The sequence below is a fragment of the Parambassis ranga genome, chromosome 3 (genome assembly GCF_900634625.1).
Source record: "Parambassis ranga chromosome 3, fParRan2.1, whole genome shotgun sequence".
NCBI classification, from domain to species: Eukaryota; Metazoa; Chordata; class Actinopteri; family Ambassidae; genus Parambassis; species Parambassis ranga.
Genome location: NC_041024.1, coordinates 19,705,605 through 19,732,677, shown reverse-complemented (window position 1 = coordinate 19,732,677; position 27,073 = coordinate 19,705,605). Strand labels below are relative to the sequence as shown.

The 27,073-nt window shown below is 43.6% G+C and overlaps 1 protein-coding gene across 2 annotated transcripts; it reads left to right on the top strand.

Annotated features, from left to right (window-relative positions):
• Positions 1-1,513: 1,513 nt before the first annotated feature.
• Positions 1,514-27,073, top strand: nkd1 (NKD inhibitor of WNT signaling pathway 1). Of its 2 annotated transcripts, none has more exons than XM_028402700.1 (10): positions 1,514-1,672; positions 1,780-1,812; positions 2,010-2,149; positions 15,543-15,600; positions 19,391-19,494; positions 19,621-19,716; positions 21,303-21,441; positions 22,309-22,390; positions 22,763-22,890; positions 23,311-27,073. In XM_028402700.1, exons 1-10 carry the CDS (start codon positions 1,648-1,650, stop codon positions 23,844-23,846), a joined length of 1,341 nt encoding a protein of 446 aa, XP_028258501.1. In that variant the 5' UTR covers positions 1,514-1,647; the 3' UTR covers positions 23,847-27,073. The 2 variants fall into 2 exon arrangements, with proteins under 2 accessions (XP_028258501.1, XP_028258500.1); XM_028402699.1 differs by having other exon boundaries at positions 21,303-21,450.

The window sequence follows — 27,073 nt, the reverse complement described above, 5'->3', positions numbered from 1 at the left end:
GGCCCTTATTCTCATGTTAGACCCAAAACACACAGACACACACTGACCACAGAACCCCATGTGGACACACATTTGAGAGGTGAACAAGCAGCCGACTTATAGGTCAAGAGAAAATCCAAACAGTTTATGCATCATGCTCTGTCACAATTACAGGCAGCTATAATGTTTTTATGTCAAACTAATTTAGTTCATCAGAGATTGGTCATCTTCTGTGGCTTTAAAACTTTCCTTTATACTTTACAAATGTTGTTTCCTTTCAGATAAAATGTGACCAGTAGCAGTTTATGGCATGGGCGAACGGGGCAGGGCGGCATCACATGGGGAGTGACACGAGCACAAAAAAATCATTTGGGTTGCTAAGCGGTTTTCATATCACTGTGTGGGGAATTGTACTTGCTGAGAAGGTGGCGTGCACAGAAGCGGATTGAGATGGGGTGCAGGACGATCGCGTTCCATTCAGAAAATATTTTCATGATGTTGATGCACTGACTCGTTAGTTGGCTAACTTGTTAGCTACTGTCTGCTAACATAAGTCCATCCATTAGTGACGGGCTAATTAACATTAAACTAAAGTAAGAACACTTTGTTTGCTGTGAGCTAGTTTCACCAGTAAAAATACATGGTAAAAATGGGGAATGAACTAAGAGTTAATGACACAGACTTGACTAGTCACCCACAAATGGTTATGGGTATATTTGAAAGATGTTTGTACTGAAAATGTTAATACACATTTACAATTTTAAGATGTTTTCTTTGATTTTTTTTAACCTGTACATACATCAAACAATAAAAATCAATTGTGTCAATCAGTATAGACTGATAGACAATTTTGATTATGACTTGGGCATTGTAAAAAGTTTGCGAGCCAAAAAAGTGTGGAGCAATATGTGTGTGTTTTTCTACATTTTATTTTTTTTATTATATTATATAAAATATTACTATTATTTTTTTCCTGGGGGGAGGGGGATCTCGCCCAGGGAGTAAGTAGATCCGCCACTGAACGTGACATCCTGTGCAGCAGGATGTGCCCTGGCCTCATGAATGGGAACCAAGGACTAGTCGGAAAGTTTACTCAAACTTGTTTGCGCCCTGAGATGATGTGTGTGATCTCTGCGCTGAAAACGTTTTGTTGACACCTCTTCTGCGCTTCGAGGGGAGAAAGCTGAATGCGGGTCGTCAAGTTAGCCAGAAAAAGACACCTGACACCGGAAGTCCTTACCACTACTCATAGTAAAAATATGAAACGGAAACACATAGATAACTCATTTCGGCAGGTATTTCCGTTGACAGTATCGCTGCAACCAATCCATTTTTAGGCCTACAGTCAAACAATACACTTTCAATTTTGCACGTTTTACATATAGATACTATGATATTAAAAGTGAATGAGCTGGTCATGCTTTTATTGTGAAAGCGCTGACAGGAAGTCGCGCAGCCTGCTGTCTTGTGCGCGTCTTGTCAGTGGCGGCGCTCTGGATCAAAAGCCTGCTTGGCTCCCAGCCGTACGGTCCTGTACTGAGCGCAGTCTGCTCTCAGTCTCCACGGACGCTCCTCTGTCTGGATATCGTAGCCTGTGTTTTTTTTCTTTCATTGTTTCTTTGGATTATATTCATCTGATGGTTTTCATCTCCAACTCGATGCATAGAAATGGGTAAACTGCACTCGAAACATGGTAAGATTTCTTATTCCTGTGAGAAATCCACAGCTGTAGTTGTTCTTGTGTCGCTGCGATACTTTCGAGTAACACATGCATTGTTTCCTTTCTGTCTTTCTCTGAAGCGGCTATTTGTAAACCAAGGGAGAGTCCAGAAGGTAAGCACGCCTACTCTTTAATTCTTCTTCTCCTCTGTGATTCATATTTTTCGGTCAGTTTGTAAACAGCAGAGCAGTTTTCAGAGTCCGAGCATTAGAGCAGACTCTTTGAAGATGGAGCGCTTATGGAAAACATGAGTGTTAGGCAGAGAAAACCCACTTACTATAGTTTATATTAACGCACTTGTGTGTTTCAGGCGACAGTTTTGTAGTCAATGCCTGCTTGGCGAGGAAGGGAATCGATGACTGGCTGGTGAAGCAGAAGTACTATTGCACTGGCTCTCGCCTCGAGCAGCAGGACTGTCACCACAAGGATACCTGCGGGCTGACTGCACGGGTGAGTGTGCCCACTGTGCCCATCACGGTGCCTGCTGAGTTCTTATTGTGTCTTTGCCGTGTTCGTGTTCATTCATCTTCTGTCCGATGCTTTACGCACGAAACAACCTGCACTCAGAGTTTGGATAAACTTTCTCCAAAGCTTGTTGGTGGACAGACTTAACAATGGCGGCTTGATTTACCCATCATCCAAAACTGATTTCCGGCATTAAAGTATTTGCCTCTCTGCCAATCAGTCATGCTAAATCCATCTACAAAAATTCAATCTTGACAACATGATACTATGAGTTATACCACTGCTTTGGTTGAGCTCTCAATTCCTCATGTAGGAATGCACTGATCCTGATGTTTTTTTTTAGGTAACAATAGATCAAGCCATGAGTTGAAAGCATTGCAATGTGACAGTCTGGTGACAAGTGTGGATTGTAAAGGCTGGGGAGAAATGTTGGAGGTCATGCTTGTTTTGTGTGTTGGCAGTGCCGTAAACACTGTGCTGTTGTTGTCAAGTGGGGAAATCCTTTGGAATTGCTTCAGAGGAGCCTTAAGCCTCTTTGGTTAGTGATGCCTTCCTCACAGGCAGCATGTTTGAGGAATTGGAACCCATCAAGAAGAAGAAGGAGAAAAAAAAGGGAAATCAGTTCCTCCGCCTACATCTCAGACTCTTAAGACAGAAATGCATTAATCTATTGAACACAGCACAGAATGCAGGATCTATTGCATTTTTAACACAGAGGAGTGCTTACTGTAATATTGTGTAGTGATGTTGTGTGGCATGGTTTTTTTCTTTTAAAGTACTCAGTAGTTCCTCACTGACAGTAGCGCCTTGCTGTTTACTTGTGTATAATCGTCCTGTTTTTATTTGTTTATTTACTGCAAGACACAAATACACATGTTGGTGTTGATGAGCGAGGAGTTCTCGGCAGAGTGTGCGCTATAGGCAAAAAAATGAGGAAGTCATTGGTGGCAGAAATATTGGCTGATTCTTCCCTAAGCCGGGTCCGAAGTCCACCATTGTTTTGTCATCTGCTGGAAGGTGTTCGTGATAGCTTATTGATCCCACGGTGAAGGACGGCGTGCTAGGAGGTCGGTACTTACACGGTGTCCAAAGCTTTACTTAACTTAAAGAAACAGGATGGTGCAGAGGTGGTGTCTGCGGGAAACACCTGAATCTCTGCTATCGAGCATCGAGACGCTGTCGCTGCAGCAGAACATCCATTTACACTGATGCTTGTGTGTTTAATGGGGTTCTGCTTCGGGCAGTTTGGGCATTTAAAACCATTATTACCATGCAATTATCATAAATTATTAGCACAAAGACAAACATTCATTACTTCTTTCCCACTGTGTGTGTGAAGGTTTGGTCCAGGATGGAAGGGGGGCCCCAGCTAGAACAGGCTGGATGTTTTCAGACAATTTAGAGTCAGTGGAGCTCAGCTGGCATAAATAATTCAAGTCTGGATGCTTAATGGCTTTTTATAGTTAAGAGGAAAAATGAATAAAAGAAGAAAGGTGTTTCCACATCAGCGTGTATTTGGGTGCTTTTCTCTTTTGTGATTATAAAGTGGATTTTAAATTTATAATGATTCATTTAAAGGATTTGTGTGATTCTTGGCATTGTAAGCCAGGACATGGAGCATTGTATTTATTTTTTTTTATTTTATTAGCACCGGACTGTTTACTGAATTATTCAATGGAAGTCATTTTACCTCCAAACCTATAAATGATCAAAATACGCTTTAGTTATAAAGTTTGAATAACTCTTCAAATGGAATCTTTGGTGAAGAATATGTTAACCATATCAAATGTTGCAACAGTATTAGAAGTTTTGATTTTAAAGGCTCAACCGCTTGATAAAAAGACAAAAAAAAAAGCTACGTAAGAGAATGCAAGTCTACTCTCTTTAAAAGTTGTCTATATTGTGTAGGATACCTGGTGAGATAGTTATTTATAGCTGCTGTTCTTTCAGCCCCCCGTCCCAGCTGCAACAGGGTCCAGGAGAATGTGGGTCGGGTGTCAACAGTAGGGAGTCCACGCAAGGAATTCTTTTGATCTGGTCGTTTCCAAGTCATATTCCTTGCAGGAACAATGGCAATTTTTAAAGAAGCCATTGTTGTGTGGAGCTGCTTACATCAGCAGTTTGTGTTTATTAGTAGTATTAAATTTAAAATCGGGGTTCATGTTGCAGAGACACATACAGATACATGTGAGGACTTAATGATGTTTCCATGCAGGCTCTCCACCATGAGCTGTGCGCTCAGATGCAGCGTTGGTGGTGGTGCTTGGCGGACAGTGAGTGAGTGAGTGGTGTGGGCAGGTGGATCTGTGGGTCTGTCTCAACACATGAGATCCTGGCCATGTGAGCCTCGGCACACTTTCTCCCCAGTGTATGACATGGTGTCTACACCCACCAGTAAAGTTGATGGCTTATGTGCAGGCTGTAGAATTCTCTTGCTGACACAGACATCGATAGGGCTGAAGATTTTCACAACTTAAGACTTGGGAGTTCAAGTTTCTAGTGGCAAGTTTATTAGATTTATTCCCTTGGCATTGACTTTAAAAATAATCTATTTTAAGGCCTTTCTTCACAAGTCACCCCCTTTCTATTCTAAAAGTCCCCTCCCCCTCGTTGGCTTCTCCTATCTCCTGCTTCCCCCCCTTCCTAACCTCCATCTGTTTGTTGCATTTACCCTGTGGCCTAGTGTTGGTTGTGGCTGATGAAACGATACTTCATTTGAAGCCATGCAGGGAGGTGTTTGTAGTGACACTGATGGCTCCTCCTCTTCTTCTATGAAGCCCTGCTCTCTCCTCCTCCATGTCCAGTCTTCCCCAGCTGCTGCCTTTACAGAGTTTAGATTTCTTTCTTTCTTTTTTTGCAGCTGAGCTTCCCTCAGTTTGTATGCAGCAGACAAAAAGCAAAGGTACATCTGATGACACAATGCAACTCAAAACTGAATCACAGTGGAACTTCTGCCCCCGACCGCCTTGTCTCACAGTTGGTTGCTATAGGGCTTTGATTTGTGTTTTTTGAACGTAGAAAGGTTTTTTTGGAAATAGGCCTAAAGCTTTTAAACGCGTTGCCTCAGCCTCCAAGTCTGATAAAAGACATGGCAGGTTTTGTGGCCCATTCTTTTTTTTCGCTTCTGCTGTTGTGCTTTTTCTTCCCTTGTCGTTTTTTTTTTTTTTTTTTTACAAAGTGAGGGCCCTTGTCTAGAAGCTGAAAGCACCTTTCAAATGCAGACTCCTCTTCCTCTTTTCTCCTTCTTTCTGTCTTCTCCGCGTGCGTTTTCTTTTTCCCACCGGCTGGCCTCTTGTGCGTGCCGTGTGACGTATGCCCCTCTCCCACCGGGCTCTACCCCCTCTGTTCTCCCAAGGGACCGAGGGCCTGTTGTTGCTCTTTGAAGAGGCTGGGAGAAAACTTTGGAGCCACACTCAAAAGAGAAGAAAAGCTCTCGCCCTTTGGGAGGAGGGGTAGCACCTGGCCATTGAGGGGCTGTGTGTATTTTTTTTTATATGTGGTTATTTTCCCATGAGAAGACACAGTGGTAGTGACATCAATGTAGCTGGGGGACTGGGAGGTTCGAAGATATGGAGGTGGCTTTAATGTCACATCAGGCATCGTATGTCACATAGATTACCAAAAGCTGGAGGAGTTGTTCCTGTGCGACAAAGCAGAGCGTATAAGTTGTTGTGAATGGTGCCTTCTCAAAAGGATTTCAGTGAAAGAATGATAGTGCTGTAGAGTAAGATAAAGCTCTGATGGCATGCAGACATTTGATCAGGTTTATCCACCTTTCTTTCCTTTTTTTTGTTAAAGCTAAAACATTTTCCTCTCTCTTTATTTCTCACTGGTCACATTACATCACATGCCATTCCAAGTCTTTTGTAACAAGTAGCATAACAAAGTTGCAGAACGAAAGATCAGCTGTCACTTTATGTGTCATTAGAAACAAAATTGTATATTTGGCATATTTATAGCCAGAGTAAAAAGCTCATTTATGTGCATATCTGTTCATGTGTGTGCATGTAAGTGTGCAGTATGTCTGGAGTCAGCTGTCCGGATGCGCTCCAGAGATCAAAAGCTTCTACGGGAATGTGCTCTGAATCTCAGGGGATTAGCAGCAGAGATTGTGCTTTGTTTCCCCAAATATATGCTCAGTTCGGAGCAACGGATAGCTGCTGATCAAAGTGTCTCTCTGGCTGGAAGGTTTTGCTCCACGTTTTAGGGTGGCATTTATTTCAGAACTCTAAAGAACAGAGGGTCTGAGGGTGCTTTGGTCCTCAGATTTTCTTTGTTTTAACCCTGGACTGGAATAAAATGACTTGCAATTCATGATGTGTTATCCTCCTGGGGTTAGTATCAAGTAATAAATCATAAAAAAAGTGGAGCGTGTGATAACTATGTCAGAATAGTCATGGTTAGGTAGAGCTGTTTTCATGCATGGGTCTGGGAGAAACTCGAGGTGTGGTGTTTCTGTGCTTCTGTCGGAGCTCAATGCCCATTTTAATCACCCACTTAAAAGGCTCTGCTGGAGTGGGTGTTTAAGTGTTTAAACCCTGAATAATTCTCTGTTGTTTGTTTATCGGGTTCCCCTGTGGGTTTCGCTCTGGCCGATGCAGTAAGTGCTGAATAATTTGACTGCGCACTCAAAGTGGCTCTCCAATAAGACAAGATCAACATCTGCATAAAATTGCTACCGAGCTCTCATGAGAGTGTGCACATGTGCAGGCGCGTGCATGCCCATACCCATGTATGCTATGAAAATGCACTCACAAATATGGAGACACGTGTGCTTACATATTGTGCAAATCCATCACTGCTAACGGTATCGCAGTATGGCTCCCTTCCACTTATTTGTCTTATAAACTAGATCTAGGGAAACACCAGTGATGGAGCTTCCATGAACCCTGCTGGTGTAGTTATGCGCGCTTTGGTGAACGAGGCTCTAAGGCCACCTGAGGAGGAGAGAATGGAGGAAGTGTGTTAGGTAAACAGAGGTGGGAGAGCATTGTGCCTCTCGTCAGCAGAGGTTCCAGGGCTCCTCAGCTCTTCCTGTGGCGCCAGTGCTGGAGGAGGTCTGGATTGTCTGTTAGGGGATGTTTTTAGTGGAAGGAAAACTAAACAGAAGATCAGCCCTGCTGAAAGGGAAGCTGTCCTCCCCTGGTGTGTTTATACTCCACAGGTGCCACAACCCAAAGAGAACCTCGCCCTGTTGATTCTCAGTGGAGCGCACCATCCATGTGCTTCCCAAAAGGCCATTTGCCTTGTCTGTCAAACTTAACACTCCCTCTTCCATTTTCTTAATATGTGTCTCTCTGTATATGAATATAAGCGGAGTAGAATATGGTAGCTGTCTGAAACCTACTCCGCTGCAAGTTCATTATGGTGAGCAGTGACACAAGCCACTAATTCCAGTCAGCTATGAATAGAAACGTGCCTCTGGCACCAGTGCACTTGTATATAGTACTTGAAGTGTCTATTTCTGCTGCTATGTTTACTTGCTAAGTTGAAACACTCTCTGTAATTACAGAGATTTTAACTCCACAGTTAAAAGGTCAGATGTGAGGGATGTTTTGAGGTAGTGGCTTGTGGTTGGAAGGATGTCTGCTCCAAACATGCTGTGCGTGCATGTGCACTTTACTGTGTGAGTGTATGGAAATATGTGTGCACGGGCAAAAAGGAAGAATTCGGCCACCTTGGTGTTGAGGTCAGTCCCATCTGGTCAGCATGCACACGTCAGAGGTTTTCATAACTGCCACCTACCACATGGAGCGCCACTTTTGATGGCAGTGAAAAGATTTAGTACCCAGGCTTTGAATAAATGTTACATACAACTATCATTCGGAGGAGGTTTGATTATATAGATCAGATTTGATGACATCTGTTGCTTTGCCCTGATGTGTTTAATGGCAGGTTACACCCTCACCTTCAAAAACTGTATATATATATATATATATATATATATATATATACATATAGTAGAGTGAGATCTTTTGGCAGTAGCCGCTGACATGGTAAGTTACGGAGGTGTCTCTTCTCATTTGGCTTTTGTAAAAAGCTGAAGAGCCTGTCACTTTGTGCTGCCCTCGAGGTAGACTTCCTGACTAAAACCCTGATCCTCCCACACTTTGCTGCACTTGAGACTGGCGTCTGAAGCCACCCCGACGACTGAAGGACTGTCTCTCCTCAAAAGAGCTTTGACTAATTACTAAGACCCTCAAGACACAGTGAGGCATGCTGACTGTTAAACTCAGGCACTTAAGCATGGAAGCAGGCACTTTGCTAACCATTTGTCTTGAATGTTTAATCCATCCTGTTTTTCAGTAATGATTGACAGTCATGCACGCACTCTGTAAGCTCATGGCGACCCAGCAGCACTGCTCAGTCCTTCTTGCCAAAGGAACGTAAAGGTTACAGAGTGAAATAATGTCCTTCAGTGAGGGTGAGATATCCGGTTGCCATACTAACCACACTGGCTTTTGGAGATGAGGTGTGTCATTTTGTATAAGACTCCCTCTCGCCTCTTCCTGTGTCTTCCCTTTCTCTTCACTTTATTCATTGGAACCAGGCTGCACTCTGATTTCTGAGGGCCATAATGTTGTGATTTGTTGCTCTTGGCAGGGAGGGACCACCTGTAAATCAAGGCCAAGCGACAGGCCGTCTCCATTCCCTTCCAAACCGTAGCTTCCGCTTGGGAATGCAAGTTCCCAAAGTGGAGTTCATTGGCTGGAGGAGAACATGCTTTAAGGATTCTCCTCTAGCTCAGATTCCCTGCTAACACTCTTGACGCCCAAGGAAACTTTAGAATGAAAACGCGCTGTCTGTTCACATGTGACTGGCTGTTCATGAGTAACTTGACAAAATGACAATTATTAACATGCAGTATTAACAGTAGAGGCATGGCTGCAGAGTACAGCAGTGTTGTTTTTCAAATAAACGTTAGAGAAACCAAGACAGCTGTTCTGGATAAGTACATTTTCTCTCTTGTTGTGGAAAAAGAAATTAAAGCATTTTCAGTTCTTCTGTTTTTCTCCGTTTTGCTGGAGGGGGTGATCCTGCCGTTAGACTCTTGATCTTGACACCTCGTATCCCTCCCTCTGTGGTGAGATAGGGCTTTGATAAACAGTGTGATAAATGTTGATTGCTGTGGTTACATATTTTTCAAAGGCTAATGAAGGGTTGCTACCTTTAGGGGCTGGCTTGGTTGTAAAAGCTTATCTTTGCAGGTGTAAAAGTTTTGTAAATGGGTCATTAAAGTGTTAGCCAACTTCACACATAGAGCACAAAAAAGCGAGAAGGGGAGGGAGATTACTTCAGATCAGCATGTTTCTGAAGCATAGAGATGAGGGCTGTAAATCTCTGCTAATATTCCACTGAGCCTTTCAGGAGGCAGGCTTTGATGTGGGTGAGGTAATGTGACCAGCAGTGTTTGCAATGTTAATCTGACGTGGAGAAATGACTGGTGGCTGTGCACTATTGCTGTACAAATGGAAGACATCCAGTCACTGCACTTGTTGGCCCTGAAAACAACACGTACACAAAAACTACCACTCAGACACACATCGTCTCTTCAGCTATGTCACTCTGTTATTTTACCCATACACCACATATAATTTAACTTAATGTACAGTTTACACCAGGAAAAAACTCTACTGAATCTCTCCACTTCCATTGGCAGAGATTTTCAGCCTCACTGAAGTGTGTGTGTTTGTGTGTGGAGAATCTCTGCATGACCTGTGTCATGAACTGGAGTTAACACGGTAAGCCCTCTGGCATGTGCAGCCTCCTCATGCCCTTCCAGCTTTATGTGTTGCTGACCATGCACACTTTAATCATAGAGCTGCTTCCTCCAACCTGCCTGGTGATGGATCCCAACTCTGTGGCTATAATTTCCTTCCTGGGGTGCAGGAAGAGAGAGGCGGGTGTGCTGTGACTGATGGGTGTCAGGCGTGGGGCCTCTGAGTCTGCAGAGAAGGTGTCTGTCTTTAAAGCTCCTTGACACATCAAATTACATGTTAGATCTTTAAGTGGACAGTTTAAGGATTTGTAATGGTCCAATCATTTATGCAGTTTGTTATCTCCTCCACTTAACTTTCCTTTTTCTTTGGATGCGGTGGATAATCCAGGCACACAGACTGACTTGTTGAGTTGTAGGAAAAAGAGTATTATTTCACATTGTGCTACTCATGGTACTAACATTCTGCTCTTCAGTATTTGTTTTGAAAATTACATTTCAAAGTGTGCCAGGTGTTTTGTTAAAGGATGCACGTGAAGGATTCAACATCAAAAGATTTACAGTCCGTGACCTCCGGAAAAGCATTGAATTCCTTATCAAAGGCATGAAATTGCATTGTAAAAATGAGGCGATTGGTCTTCCTCTTGGCACTGTGGCGAGCTCACAAGCTTGATGCATGTGTTTGGTTGGTTGTAAAGTTTTGACATTTCAGATGATCTGATGATCTATTTCGCTGGAGCAAATTTAACAAACTACCACAATGCATCATGTGCTGATGAGCCTGATAAGCCCTTTGAAAAAACAAACATCTTAGCTGGAAAGAAATGCAGCCACATTAATTTTCCATGGCTCTCAGTCTGTAGGTGTTGTCTGAAAATTAGACCCATCTCTCCTCCCTTCATAAATGGGACCGTCTCACGTCAGCTTTGCTATGCTATATGATTATCTGAGATCTTTATTTCATGTGTGAAAACTGATCCCCTTTGAAGCCTCACTCAGAGGCAGCGCAGCGCTTCACTACCTCACATCAACACCCTCTATCTTGGCTCCATCTCGGGCATCATGTTTTACTGCTACGTGGCGCTTTGAATGGGGCTGTTTAATGTTGCTGGAAGGTGAGGAGCACTTCCAGCATAAAGACCTAGATGAGAAGCCCAGGCCCAGAACTAAACTGCTGTTTGAAGATGACTGGTGGTCCAATATTTGTCCTTTAACAGCACCACCATGTTTAAGTTGCACTGTAGGATAGGCTGCGCTCCGGATTCAAGGAGTTGTTCAGCTCAGTCCTTTGAAATTGTCTCTGGTGTATCTCAGTTTACTCTTTGGGATAGTGGAGGGGGATGGGTATTTCCTCTCTTGAGGTCTCCCTCAAGTAACACAACACCTAAAAGCTAATTTGTAGCTCTAAAACTTCTATAGTTTTTTTTTTTGTTTTCTCCTGCATTGGAGATGTGTGTAGTATAACTTACAGATGTTTTCTCCATTAGTACTTATAAACTTTAGCTAATGGCAACTATCCAGGTTAGTGTGCAAGGTTTATGAAGCAAAGTATAAATACATGGTGACAGCTGAAAGAACAAGGATGGTGCACATTGTCTATATGGTCCCCAGGCTTCAGCCTCTGTTGTTGCTTCGGAGGAATATAGTTCAGCCATCTCCTGTTTGACAGGCCCGGGGGAAGCAGACTTGCTTGGAGAGTCATCTCTGCTGTTCCCACATTCTGCCTTCTCTCTGTCATTCTGCCCATTTTGTCCCGTTTGGCTAAAAAAGCCGTCCATGTGTGTTATTCTCTAGTTCATGTCGTCACCACTGCGCAAAGTGTTGCAGTCCTGAAGGTGTTTTCTTGCACTGGGTGGAGGACGTAGCAGGAGGCAGCCAGCCACAGTCCTAATGAGATTTTTCCTGGGTTTTGATGGAGTGCCAGTAGGGCTGCCTTTGCTCCAGAGGCCTGCCTCCACTGAGCCCTGGCGCGCGATCAGGGGGAGCTGTCGTCGGCCGCATAAATTGTCAGCCTGTGTGGCGGGTCATAGCAGTAGACAGCATAGAGACCAAGAAGCCTTGTGGGACTTTCCCACAATCACATACAAGTACATATTACTTGCACTTTAATGTATCCTTGTGCTTCAAACACAGACTCAGAAAGAAAATTGGCTCTGTGGGTCCATGTCTACAGTGCCAGAGTGAGGATGACGCTAGAGGCAACTTTCAGTTTAACTCAAAGTCGGTTCTGTGCCAGCATGCGCTCACTGTCTCTCCCACTTTCTGCATCTCTGTCGCTCTGTCCAGGACCGAACACCAACATTGCAATATATGCAAACATAAACCCAGTTCACACATGCTTTGCACTGAAATGTTTTACAGACATTACCCGACACTGCTGTAAGTGAGGACAATATCGAATTCAGTCGCACTCGACATAAACAGGTTTCATCAAGAGCTGATGTAAGATTAGAACAGCGGGTGAAGCGTGATTGCTTTCCACTCTTTATTGCAGATATTTCAAAATACACACATGAATTTCATATCAGCACAAAATAGCCTTCATTAATATCATCATTACATACTCATCCTTCATTACATTCTCAGCTTAATTATGGGTTAAACTAAAGCAGTCAGTGTGCCAGCATCCAGCACAGAAAGTCATCCACCTCAGATAATGTTCAGCTGTTCAGCAGTTTATGTGTGAAAACAGCTACAAAACCCTTTTCCACACATGTTCTTTTGTTCTGTACTTTAATGTTGACATATTACAGTTTAAGTGCTGGTTTGAGTGAGCATCCATTGCTATAAAGTTCTTTTTTCCACCCAACATAACAACGGGTCACGATTCTTAAAAATATGACGCTATGTTTGATGCTAGTTAAGTAAATATTATTATTCTTGTTATGTGTTCATCTGTCTGTGGCACATCTAAATCCATATTTATAAAGTGTGCCAGGTTGATCAGGTTTGCCAAATAGTTCCTGTGGCCAAACCAAACAGGCTTTCAGACCAGTGGGCAGTGTAGATGGGATGTTATAGCCAGCACACTATGTTCTGTGTTATAGGCCAGTAATAAATCACTTTCTGTGAAGGGGTTTGAACAACTTTAAAACACACATGGGCCACACAATTCCTGCTCCTAAAGGCCCCAAAGAAGCTCTGAAGAGCCTGGCGGCTTTTGGAAGCAAAATGCTTTATGCTCTGGTTTCCACAGAACATTTAACATCATGTCTGGAAAATTGTTTTAGCCAGTCCCAAGTGCAGTAGGAAGATGCTTGTTTGTGCCCTGAAGCCTGCACCACTGACTGAATCCTGCAGAGATGCTGGGAAGTGGCTCCCTGCTTTAAGTTTCATTCAGCAGTTAGAGTTCCAAGCAGAAACATAATGATCATGCGGAGTGCTGCACCAGAATCACACTGTTGATTTTATAGCTAGTGGTTTTGTGAAAGTTTATCGCCTCACTTTTGGATTAAGTTGCTATTTTGCTAGGCGTCTGTCATCGATGACCTCTGACCCTTGAATTAGCACCTCTTCTGTAGGATTTACATACATATAATTATGGAATTTCTCAGGACACAAGAAGGAATTCTTTTTTTTCTTTTTCAAAAATCCATCCAGAAATGTTCTAACTTAAAACAAAAAAATGTTTAATTGGTTTTGTAGCCAATCATCTGAAAGCAAGAAATGTACAAGCAAACACTGCCTATTTTTAGTACTTTTTCATGGCATAATGATCTAATCAATCACTGCTAAAACTAGAAAGTAAAGCTTTAAAGTGGGTTTGTAAGCCAGATTACAGATTATAGCTTTTTGGTTTATTAATCAGCTTGCCAGGAGAGCTGTCAAAAATATTTGACATGTTACATGAAACATGCACAGTGAAGGATTAGACATGAAGGTTTCCTGTGCAGGTTTGAAAATTCTCCTTCTGCTTGCTTCGTATGTATATCCAGTTCTGTTTAGTGGTCAGAGACGTTTCACAGGAGGAGGAAGTGCATGTGTGTGAGAAATATGGGATATTTTTTTTTAACACTGACCAGAGCAAATCCCTGAGTAACCCCAGCATACTAATAATACGCCTCTCATCCATCACCTCAGACAACAACCAATTAGTACATTCCTCTTCCCCCTTTTTCTCATGTTCTTGGCTAACCCCTCAGTAATTTTGGAGCATTCATCAAAAAATGAAACACATTCAAGATGCTTCATGTGCGTATGTGTGAGTTTTTTGTATGCGAGGAATTGGAGGAATGTTTATTGTGGCGTGATTTTATTTTCTGTGGGGCTCAGTGGTAACAGGGGCCAGTGTCAATGTTACCATGTTCTAAGTTATGCTGACCAAGGTCCGGGATCAATGTAAATGGGTCAGCATGCAACAGCTGACTGTCCTCTGTGACCGTTCTTCCTGATCTGAGATGCATATAGTCAGTGTATGCTTTGGCAGAAGGACAGACACTGAAGTCAAACTTAAAGCAACTTTGTCTAGTAATTATGTGATTTTATGTCATCCACCAAAACAGGAGGGCATACATTTTTTTTTAAGCTAAGTGTAGCGTGATTAACTTATAGGAGGGTAAATAAGAGACAAAACTACACAGAATACACTGCATGAAAGTCCATGAGCAGAGTTATTTGAATGTGTGTTGATCTGCTTGCAACAACAACAAATACAGTTTTGTCCCAGGTTCCTGCTTTGGGGTATTGTTCTATTAGGCTTTAGACCAGCGGTTTACAGTTTTGTCCTCCTGAGGCCACCCACCCCGCTGCAGCCTGGTCAGCACAACCCTGAGCAGGGCACGATCTGACCTTATAACTCTCTGGAATTACACAGAAATTCTGTCTCATGCTGTCAATGACTTGCTTCTGGCTGCTACACAATGACATTTATAAGGTTAATTATCAATTATCAGGGTGATCATCACTGCTGATAGTGAATGTTTGTACATTTTCCTCAGCGGAGACTGTGCAGCTCATCCAGATCATGAGTAAAGTGTTGCCATAGTAGTAGTGTGAATTGGAAACCTTATGTATTAAGATGTGCATGTATGTGCTGGGCTATGTGTGTATGGATATGTGCAAGTATATGCATTTGTCAGCCTGTGAGTAATGGTTTTTCAGCCAGACAAATGTAATGCTGCTTGGATACCTGAGCCAGACCTTTTCCATAGCAAAGCCCAGGGATCACATGTCCCTCCAGTCTCTGTGGTATGCACTAACAGACGGAGCTGCCAGGAGAGGGGTCCTGGGTGAAAACGGCCAAGGATAAAAACAAGGCTCTGAACGTATCACTGCAACAGCAGTCCACCACCGAAATAGCCCTACTACCAACCTTCCTTCTCAGAACCCGCGGCAGGGCTGGCAGCAGTGATTTAGACGCTTCTTTCATAGTTTCAAATCTGACTGCCAGGCTCTTGCTTAGTTTGTTTCAGTCCTGCAATTACCATCCTCTTAAACTTTCCGCTGCTGTTTAAGCTCAGTGCACAGTTGTCAAACTTTGTTCATATATAGACATTTAAACGCTGTAATTTCGATCTGGGCATGTCACACTGTGTTGGAAAGCTGTAGTGTGGATTTGCACCGTTAAAGATGTTTGTTTTTATGTGACAAAAATATGATGAGTTTTACTTTTATTTGACTTGAAAGAATGATATATGTGCTCTGTTTTGTCTCTTTTTTTAGGATTCAATAGATGAAGCATGTCCTGGGGGGATTGGTGATGAACACTATCGCTTAGAAGGTAAGGATCTCCGCCTCCACCACCTCATTTCACTGATTTGTTCAGCTGTTTTCTGAACTTAGCTGGTCTTGTTTTTTTTTACGTTAAATAAAAACTTGAGAAATACTGCTTGGAATTGTGTGTAAGTACTTATCTGGCTCTTTGATTCAGTGGTTCATCCTTTCCCCTCTGATCCACACCCATTCTCTAAGCCCCAGCAATGTGCTGATGAGGTCCCCTTTACCTTCCCTCCCACCTCTCCACCTCCTCCATCTCTCATCCGCCCCTCCCCAGCAGTGTTCTGCAAAGTGCCTCCATTCCTCCATGTTTTTTTCCCTGATGTGATGTGATCCTGGATTAAGAGCTCTGGGAGGAGAAAGTCTCTCCCTCCCATTTAAAGACAGCACTGGACGTGAGATGCAGGCAGAAATGTAGAGTTAAAAGAGACCGGCCCAGAATTTAGAGGCATGGCGATGAAAATCCACGTTTATTTCACCTCTGCTACACTGTAAAGAGATAATGTGAGTGGTAAATGGAGTTTGAAATGATTTGTAGTCATTGGGCTGAACCTGAGTCTGGGCCAAGTCTGTCCTCCCTTCAAGATAGATCTCACTAATTAGAGTGTGCTGCTCTGAGTATATACCATTATTAACAGGCAATGGCCTTGATCACTTGCTTTAATAAAAGATTACCTATTTTATGTGTAAATATTTCCATTAAATCTCAAAATATGTTGGTCATTATGTTTCAAGTACTGGGATAAATTCACAGCTAACAAGAGGATGCAGTTTAGCAGGTTCATGGGGACAGCCAGGCAGACTCTCTGTCAGCTTTAATGTCTATTTATGAAAATAATTGCCTATGTAAATTGTTACTGTCCTGAAACTGAGGTGGATTTCTGATGTCCCCTGCATGAATCTGTCCGTAGATCTCACAAAGTAGATAAGTAAAAAATGAGAAAAGACAGAACAGACACAATGGAACAACCAACAGACATGAAAGACTTCTTTCGTCTGAGTGTAAGGAAGCACGTCCGAAGAAAGTTTTGCAGGGATTAAAAAGAGAACTTCACTGCAAAAACTGCAAAGGAGGGAAGAAGGGTTCAGTGATGAAAGTGTCTTAAGATTACTTTACATCTTTACTGCTGGCATGCAGGAAGAATAGCTTACACAAGGTTTTTATTAAGCCCTTTTAACGTTTGGTTACCAAGGAAAGAGAGTACGGCTCATCAGCATCATTTCAGATCACAGTATATTACTTGTTCATGCGTGGGTTACACAGTAGCTAAATAGGGCGATTGATAAGTGACACTCCTGGTCATCCCAAAACCACCCGGACCCTTGCCTGTGCATGCATGGGGGACAAGGCCTGTCTATCAGTATCCTACATGTGATTGCTGGATTGCGCCTGCCAGTGTTTCTGTGTGTGTGTGTGTATAAAGAGTATGCACGCACGTGTGAAACAGTGCTGTTGGATCAGGCTTGGCGTGGAGGGTGCCAGCCTCGGCTGCCCCCATCTTGCCCCTCAGATCTGATGTGCAGCCAATCCCCTGGCGGCAGCTTCACTCATAAAGAGTCGGCTTATGTCTGTGATAGGGAGGGGGTCAGAGGGGGAGGAGGGTGATAGCAGATTACTGTTACTCCTCCCGGCATTTCATTAGCTTCGAGATAAGCATCTCACCACCATATTGAGCCTGCTACGGAACAGATTTGCCCTCGCACACAATGTTCCCTTTGAGCACCTCAGATGATCAAACAGCAGGACCCCAAATGCTGCTCTTCTCCAAAAAGTTGGTAAAAGCTCCCTGGGATGATGCCTTTCATTTCTGGCATTTTCCCCTACCCAGGGATGAGACAGGTCTGCTTTGATCTGCTTTGGATCAGGAGGAAAGAAATTGGGCTGTTGTGTCTGCTCCGTTGGCGAGCAAACAAACAGTGTTTCAGATTTGACTTGGCTTAATTAATTAGTGATTCTGTTTTACAGCCGGTCTGATCCTCTTCCAAAAGGTTTGAGAATGGAACTTCAAAGTGTGGCGGGAGGAGAGAGAAGCAGGGGAGGGGTGGGGAGAGGGGCGTGGTCTGTGTGGTTTTATGGGTGTGTGTGCGGCCTGCAGGAATATGATTGGATGGTGGTGCGGGTGGGTGATGAAAGCTAAATGACCAGAGGTGAAGCACAGGGGGGCTGTGACTAAAAGGCTAGAACAAGCTCCTGCACACATCCTTTGAGGATGAAAAATGGATGTGTCTGGGTAACTGTAACTCACAGACGCTAGCAAAGGAGCCGACACTTGCACCTCCCAAATCTCAGCTGCATGTTTGGTATGTGTGTTCTTATGTGTTGGATTTCAAAGCAAGGATATCTGGTAGCATTAGCTGTGGCCGGCATCCAGCTCTGAAACTATAACATTGAATTAGACAGCGATAGTTGTCCTATTTTTATCTACCAGAGTGGGCAAGCTCATAATGCGGATTCATCGAGAACCACATTTAGCTGTGACCTCAGACATGTTGAAGCAACACCTGTACTGCAAACTGAGATTGAACAAAGTAGGAGCATGTAGGTCTTTCCATTTAATGATTTGTGGTTAAAGAAATATGACAGTCTGATAGCTTGGATCACCAAGACATTCTCATTTTCTGAAACCTGTCTGATAAAATCAGTGTTTGGCAAAGTGCAGCATAGTGAAGCTATCACTCACATCAGCCATAAAGGAAATTGACACAGGTGAGTCTGGCCGTCATTTTCGCTGGTAAAGTATGTGTGACAGATCAGTGCTCCCTGTGGACTGTCTGACTGTAGCGAGTCTGGATGGTAATGTACGGTGAATGTCATCCCGCTAAACTGATGAGCTCTGCTGCACTGAGCCAGGGACTCAGGGGCCTCCTATAGACCTTTTGATGTTCTCATGCTGTTTCAATTCCACCATTTATATTCGATTGTCAATTGCCGTACTCTGTCATATTTTAGGCATGTTATGCCATTTAGTTTCATGTCTGACATCCCTGCTCAGTGTGAACCCATCGGGATATGTACTGTATTACAGAGCTTAAAGCCATTACTGTGTGTGTGTGGCTGATGGAAGAGTGTATGCTGTCGGAGTATTAATACTTTTTTTTTGCATTTTGAGTGTCAACATGTTTAAATTCTATGGTTGTTGTGCTCTCTGGAATAATATATTTTTATTTCAGTGTTGTAATAAATGAACATGAATCACTGCAGCTGATTAATAGTACAGACTGAAATGACACACTTTGAACCTAAACGTGATCGACTCCCCTCCCACTGCATTGTTGATGGAAATATCCATAATCTATATTCTCCATTATACCGTCCATTAACATGTGGATGCTGGTAAAATGGCATTGGCACCATAGGTGGTTCAGAACTGGTAAAATATGTTTTAAAAACAAATCAAATTCACAACTACCTTGGATCATTTTGCTCTGATTGCTTTTTGATCTGTGCTTTGATATTTAACTGCCTTAAGTGTGTTCACAGATACTGTAAATATGACCTACAGGTTCAGTGCATCTAAGCAGCCCTATAACATCTAATATACATCTAGTATATACTCTGCTTTTGTAATTGTTAAAATACAATTTAAGAATAGAAGCAGTGAGACAGTAGCTGTATGTCCATTTAGGAGCATTTAAGTGTGTGACACATCGTAATTGTGGCAGCCCAACTTGGAAGTTAAAGCTTACAAGGAACACTTGAAGGCAACATCATATCCCCAGGTTATGACTGCACCCAGTGCTCCTATCCACAGGCTCTCTCTTTTATCTTTGTGTGTGTGTTTGTGTCATTGCAGTGGCTTTACCCCCAGAGAAGACAGACAGCTGCTGTGTGGAGGAGAAGATGCAGGAGAGGGACAGCCAATCTCCCGCAGGGCCACAGAAACAGCTCCAGTTTGAAGTGAGTATCAGCACAGAATGGGACATTTATTACTTCCCCTCTGGATGAAACTAGGGCAGTTGCAGGACACACAAACACACACACACACACATATGTCTCACTGAGGTTAATGCTGTGCTCTTTCAGGAGTTGGAGTGTGCTGTGTCTGTGGAGGAGGACAACAGGCAGGAGTGGACCTTCACCCTCTATGACTTTGACAACAATGGCAAAGTTACCAGAGAGGTAACACTCTTTTGCACTAAGTCAGTTTTTGATGAATGGATGAAAGAATAAACAATTAAATGCATCCCAACATCTGCAAACATGGAGGAATTATGAAAGAAAGACCAGCTAATTTGGACAGGACAACAAGCCCTGAAAGGAATCCATACATTCCCTCTTTATTTCTGTTATCGCCACGCCCAAAAAGAAAGTCAGGATAGAAGGAGCCTCCACCCAATCTCACTGCTAAGAACCACATCCAGCAGAGCTGGTGTGTTTCCGCTCCTGCGAGGCACCTTGTGGCTTGCATCTGCCTAGTACAGATCTGAGAGAACATCCAGAAAGGCCTGTGTTTTTTGAGAACAACTTGAAACGGCGCAAAGAGACTGGAGCCGTCCTCTGTGTGGTTGCCTGTGCAGTTTTTCTGGCATTGCCTATGGCTTCACGGCTCATGAGACAGCAGGCGCCGGCTTGGAGCAGGAAAGAAAAGCTTTCTTCTCCAACTCTTGTTTTTATCCCTTCACACAAATAAAAAAGAATAGGAAACCAAAAATGACACAGGAAGCTTTTATTTTATTTTATTTTTATTTTTTTATTTTTTTACAGTTCGTCTATGTCTGAAACCAGTATGTGGAACCGGTCCCTGGAGAGTTCATAATAGTCCTTTTTATGAGTCAGGGTGAGGAACAATCGTGCTATTGCAGGCTTATTTTGAAGCTGCATTTCTTCCTCAAATAAAATACTAAAGACAGCTGAGATGCCGTATGTGACAGTTCTTTTAATTTTCATACTAGTTGAACTTTTTAGGGCAATTAGAATTCAGTTTGATGTGGGGAAAAAAATCTAGCACAGTTAAAACCCAAGATGGAGTCATTGGCTCAGGATGTTGCGTATCAGTGCAAAATATAACTTCTAAACAGCCACAAGAGACAGAACTATTTTATGTGCAAATTAAGTCATCATTTTTGGTCACTTACCTCATTCAAACATTTTGAATTTTTAATATATTTTTTTTGAAGGTGAGGTCTTAGATTAGATACCCAACACAAGGCGTGTGTTTTTATGAGTGTTCAGTTATACCTGTGTGTTCTTGTGTCTTGTCCTTTTGTTGTTGGAAAGTGTGCACAGATGTTACGCCATACAAAGGTGTAATTTCAGCCATTTAAGAGGCCCCGGGGACAAAGTGTAGCACTAACACTTGTAATGTGTCTCATATCAGCTCTGACAGCTAAGTCAGCCTCCTGTGCGACTGCCAAGATGTTGGTTTTTATGAATTTATAACTTGTCTTTACACTCAGTCTCGTCATTTCATTTGGAGAGCTGAAAGTAACAGACTTCAGTGTATTTCTCTGTTGTCTGAGTCACTTGAAATTGAAATTTTTAGCGAGCGTGATATTTATAATATATGGTTTTAATGCCTAAAGGCACAGATTCTTGGATTCACTAAGTGTAGTCATAAAGATAGTCTCCTACATTTACTTTCTTTAAAACATTCACACTTTAAAATCTGTCTTTAAATCAGTTTCACAAGATAAGTAGATAGAGTACAAACAGGCTTGAAAAAGCACATATTCATCACATCCTCGCCTTCCTCCTCTTTCCTGCAGGATATCACCAGCCTCCTTCACACCATCTATGAGGTGGTCGATGCCTCTGTGAACCATTCTCCTGGCAGCAGTAAGACACTGCGGGTCAAACTCTCCGTGGCTCCTGACTCCAGCCAGCGATGGAGGAGTTGCACGCAGGGTGCGTCAGGTAAAGCTCGCATTAGCACGGTGGGTGGGAGCGGCGGAGAAGAGAGGGCATTTTGGGGTCCCCCTTGTGTTGCCTGCTGTCAGCTCACCCAGAGATGTGTTTGTTGTCATGCAGAAAGGCGGCTGCTTCAGGCCTGTCAGAGCTTTGTTCCTTGCAGTCTCGGCGTCTCTCCATCTCTCCCACTCAATGGGGTTCATTTTTAATGATGGGGGGGGGAGTGACAGAGCCAAGAGAGGCCCCCCTCCCTTAGCGCCTTCAAATGCTCTGAAAGAAACCTTAAGAGATGTGCCGAGTCCTTTTGATAACCACAGCCATTTTTCTTTTCTCCAAAGTTCCCTTTTTTCCCCTCGTCTTTCCCCTCTCTCCGTCCCCCCTTCTCAGAGCTGCCGGGAAAATATAGCTGCGTTCAACTTAACTTTTCTCACTGACGACTTGGTAAACAAGTAGTCAGGGAAAAATATCTCAAAAAGTATATATTCCTGTGTGTTTGCGTCCTATTGTTTCGGCTATAAATATCTGTCTAGAGATTCAGACAGAGCAAGCTTTGAAAATATTGCTGGTTGCCTTCATGCTAATTTCAAACTGCATCAGATCTTGCGTCCTTAATAAACTATTTCTGAAGTCTGCGTGTTTTTTATTTCATTCCACGCCTTATAAGAGAGTTGAAAATAGAATAAATGAAGCCTTGTTGTTTTTCCTTTTCTATAGATCTTCAAAGTAAAACCCCAAAACAAAGGTTGCTTTCTTCTGAGGCTTGTGTGACTGTTGTCGTGTGTGTGTGTCAGCGTGTGTGTGTATTTGTGGCTGTTCTGTGTCGCTCTTTTTGATAATAGCCTCCTGTCGTTCTCGCATACACAGACATGCCCCTCTCCAGAGAGAAAAGTGACAAGTGCATCGAAGACCCCAAGAGTGCAGAGAAGAAGTCTCGAGCACTCCTAAGGTAAACCCACTTCCTTTGTATGCTTCAGTCACTCTTGCTTGTTGTGTGTATAAGAGAAGTATTATTTAAGTTTCACCGTCTGTCATTTATTTTAACAGAAATCAAAACCTTCTTCCTGAAGTCAGTGGTAGTTTTGCTCTTATTTGTGTCCGCTGCACATGGGAGGAGTAAACAGGCGAGATAGTCAGCACTCTGTTGCTCCCATTTGAGGTTTAAACATGTGATTTTCCAATCACAATCTCACTTCTCCAACAATTACTCTGCCACTGCCTGATCATAAGGAACACTTGTTTTACTTTCTCCAAACACCACCATAGTAAACCTCACTGGCTCAAACTGCTACCTAATGAGAGGTGCCGCTTGTGTCCACAGGCGCCACCACAGTGACCACCACACCCAGCCTGGCTGCCAGCGCCACTGTGTGGATGAGAACCTGGAACGCAGGAACCACTACTTGGACCTGGCAGGCATCGAAAACTACACATCCCGCTTCGGAGCCGGTAAGTGGACCAGAGCCAGGAGGAAAAGAGGGGAGGAGAAATGCAGACCGTGGCCCTTTGAAGCCACATCCAGGGGCCCTCATTACTGCGGCACCTGCTTGGAGCCATTAGGTGGAACTACCAGCCCACTGCACTCCACGCCAGTACAAACATCTGGGCTCAGGATAGCACAATACATCAAGTGTTCAAGGCTAAAGCCCATCAACAGAACAAGCTGCTGTGAAGTGAAATATTCGGTCTTGTAAGCAGTAGCCTTGATCTGATGGGCAGTGATGACATGCCATCATTTTAATGTTGGTTCTGAGAGATCTGTGTAATGGCTGTTTTATAACCTTTCTTTAGATGAATTTGAAATGTTCCTATTGTTGAAACAGAAATGCAACATTTGTTCACAGTTGTCTGTGTGTGTCTGTCTTACAGCCCAAACTGCAGAGCCATCTAAAGCAGAGCCTCAGACCCGTTCATCTATCAACCAGACTCGTTCTCGCTCCCATGAACCAGAAAATGCCCACTCCCATTCCCACCACCGCCGCTTGCAAACTGTTGTGGACACCGTTGCTTCAGACAGCCTCCATCCTGCCCGGCCGAGAGGCCAAGACTCAGGGAAACATGCCCTCCGTTCTCCTAAGACACACAGCCGCACACCACCTGCACAGACCAGCGGCAGGGTGATGAGGAGCCGAGGATTCCCCCCTCCCCCGGCTCTTCCCAGTCAAACTCCCCCTCATCAGTCCACAGCCCCCTACCGCAAACACAAGCAGCGCTCCAAGGAGAGCCAGGCCTATCGGGCCTTAGGCTCTCTGGCAGCACCAGGACCAGTGGTGGAGAAAGAACAAGTGAGGGACCTGCCTAGCATGCTGCTCTACGAGGGCGGGCTGGCACAGGTGGTGCAGCGGCATGAGCATCACCATCACCATGAACACCATCACCACTACCACCACTTTTACCAGTCCTGAATCTCCACCCTGCCTGGGACAGCTCAGCAGACTCACTGCAGGGAGCTTCCTCCTCACTGTGCAGTTAGCCCTGCAGTGGCTTCCCAGTGGACACAGGATATGGGGGAGGAGATGAAGATCATGGGAAGGGCACCCCAGTGCTGAGATGTTATTAACCAGTGTTATGAAGACATTCAGAAGCTTGGGTATGCAGCAGGACAGAGAATCAGGGTCCCAAGACAGTGACAGAGGATCACAGTGGGGCTTTAGAGAATGCACAGAGGGACAGAAACGTTTGTCTCTTCCTTGCCCTGTGATCCTCTGCAAAAACCAGCAACACAACCCTTCCAGACCACTAAGCCAAAAGGTTTTTTAAGGAAAAGGGGGGACAAGGGGAAGAAAGACTGTGATGTAAAGATGAAACTATATGAAGGAACATGGGTGATAGGAGAGCGTAGCGTGTGTGTGTGTGAGTGTAAAAGTGTGAGAACAGTCTGAGTGAGTGTGTGTGTGAGTGTCATGACACTGGTGTCTGTTGAAAACCACTTGAAGTGCGCTCATGGGTGTGTGAGTATTTAAAGCTGGCTGTCAAGCGGGTTTTTGAAGATGAAAATGAAGATTCAGCATCCTCTAAGCAAAAATGGGAAGAAACATGTTGAAATGTTAAAAAAAAAAGAAGAGAGATCCCAAATCCGCTGCTACCTCTAATTTTATTCTAATCGTTTCATTGTAATGGTGACTTGGACTTAGCATTCAGAGGTTATTTTCAAATTACATCAAAACTTTTTATTTGAAAGAAATCATGTCATGCATCTGCATTGCTGACATATGGAGAAGCTCCTTGCATTTATTAACCAATGTTTGCTGTACATAAGGTATATATTGTTATCAATTTTATAAGCTTTATTGATAATGTGATATCTTTGTACTCACTCTTTGAAGCTGTTTGTTTCCCTTCACAACCACATTTTTACTAAGACCACTAGGAGCCTCATCTGTAGGAGACTATGTGCAGCTTTATCAGTGTCTCACACACTCCTTGTTTGTCTCTCTTTCTAGCTGTGACTTTGTAATTATGGCTAAAATCCCAGCTCTCAGCATTGGTGTTCACTAGCTCCACCTCACATCACAAATAAGACTACATTGACTGTATTGTTTTTTTTTTGGAAATAATCAGACAGCAGTAACCTTTTAGAAGGCTCATGTTTTGGGAATATTTGCATAAATTGATACCCTGTTACATCAGCCAGATTGAGGTGGGTGCACTCATTCATCAGTCTGAAGTTTGGCCTTTAAGAAGACTTATTAATGCAGGGAAATATTTTGCTGAGTATGCATGTTATCCTCAGTGCCCTTTTAGCAGATATTCACACCTAGGTGTCCCATGGGATGGTTGTGTGAGGATTTTCTTCATAGAATTTCAGGCAACCACTTTCCCTAACTAGTAGCTGCCATGTTGCTGTGGCCCAGGGTTGCACGGCTGCTCCCTCTGTTTCCATGGCATCTTCCTGTCCCCCAGCTGTCAGCAGGTCTTTCACCGTGCCGCCATGTGGCCTCAGCGCTCAGCCAACAAGGCTCTGTTTGTAGTGCAGCGGGGCGAGGGCTCTTTCAGCTGTCTCATTCCTCTGGTGCTGGATAACACTGGGCCCGGCCCACAGTCTCCACTGACCCCATAACTCACCGCTCATTGCTGTCCTGCCACCAGTACCAGGGACTCATCCCAGCCAGTCCCGTGTCACCTCTGGTCTGACAGGGTGTGAGCTAAGGCGGTGTTCATTATCTCTCTATTTTCCAGCATCATGTTGATGCCCTTCTGCAGCTATGGTCTTCTTTGAGGGTTGAAGTGCCTTTCTCGAACCTGATCCATTCAGAGGAAGCAAGTTGTCAACACATGGATTGTGCAAACCGGACCCCAGAGCCCACAATTGTTCAAACTATATCCTCTGTGTTTGATTGTGTTAGTCTGCGGTAAGGGCGTGCGCGTGTTTGTGATGAGCAGGAATGTAGTGTATGCCAGTCTTGCCCTCAGCCCTGTGGTGTCCTGTCACAGCTGCAGGCCGTCTTTTAGCAGAGGCACCAGTGAGACGTGTCATCTCGTGGGACCCGGTGGTGAAAACAGCCTCATACCCAGTTGGGGGTCACAGCTGTGCTCCATACCTCAGCTTCCTCACCTCACACTGCTTTTTTTTCTGGACCACAAGTCCTTGCTACTGAGAGCCTACATAACACTAACTTCTTTGTCAGTGCGTTCACCTCACCCAAATCAGTGTTGATACCAGTCCGAGCCTCCAAATATAAGCAGCCAGCCTACAGGGTGGTCTGATTCGACACGGTGAGTGAGGCCTTCTGAAAGAATTTGGGTGAGTCAGACCCAGAGCCAGGTTGCAATTTTAAAACTTCTTATACCCAGAGAGTTTTACCGAACACACACAGCTCCCACTTTTAAAGCCCCGCTTCACATCCATAGAATTAAATGAACTCACAGCAGAAAGCTCAAATAACTTTGATCAAGGGCGCCTCAGAAGCATTTGTTAAGGGATGGGAAACAGTTACTTTCTGTATTGTCACATGAACTTGGAGGGAGTCAACCTCATTCTCTATCCCAGCACTGTCACGACTGTTCTCCTGTCTGTTATTATACCATGTTAGTAGATCTCTGTGAGGAAATAAAGTCATGTTCAGGTGTTTTTTGAAGACGGGTCTGGAACGATCCGTCTTAAATCTACAAGAATTGATTTTTTTTTTATTATTATTATTTTATTTGTGTTTTGTATGTGAGCATGGGTGCAGTTTTTATTTAAAATGAAGAACACCTCTTTTAACGAACTAACCTTTTCATCTTGTGTCACACAAACTGCTTTACATGCACCATCCTCTGGCCTGTTGTATAGGATTGCCAATATTCAGTCACTACTCCATGTTAATACACTATTTAATGTGCCACTAATTACCTTTATAAGTTCCATGTATTAACATTTTTTTTTAATCTGATGTATATAGTGGACTGCAGAAAGGTTAAACCTGCATCATGTAGAAAGAATATAAGGCTTATTTATAATAAAATAACTGTCAAGCTATCTCACTTACCATACCTACTGTCAGACCCTGTCCGTTTCTGCTACCAATCCCACATAGCAAGAAGGAAACATAATCTCACAGACACACTGAAACATGGTGTTTGTTGTTAAACCCGTTTAGCCCTAGCTGCCCCCACTCCCTCCTAATATTTTTCATGCCTTTTATTTAGT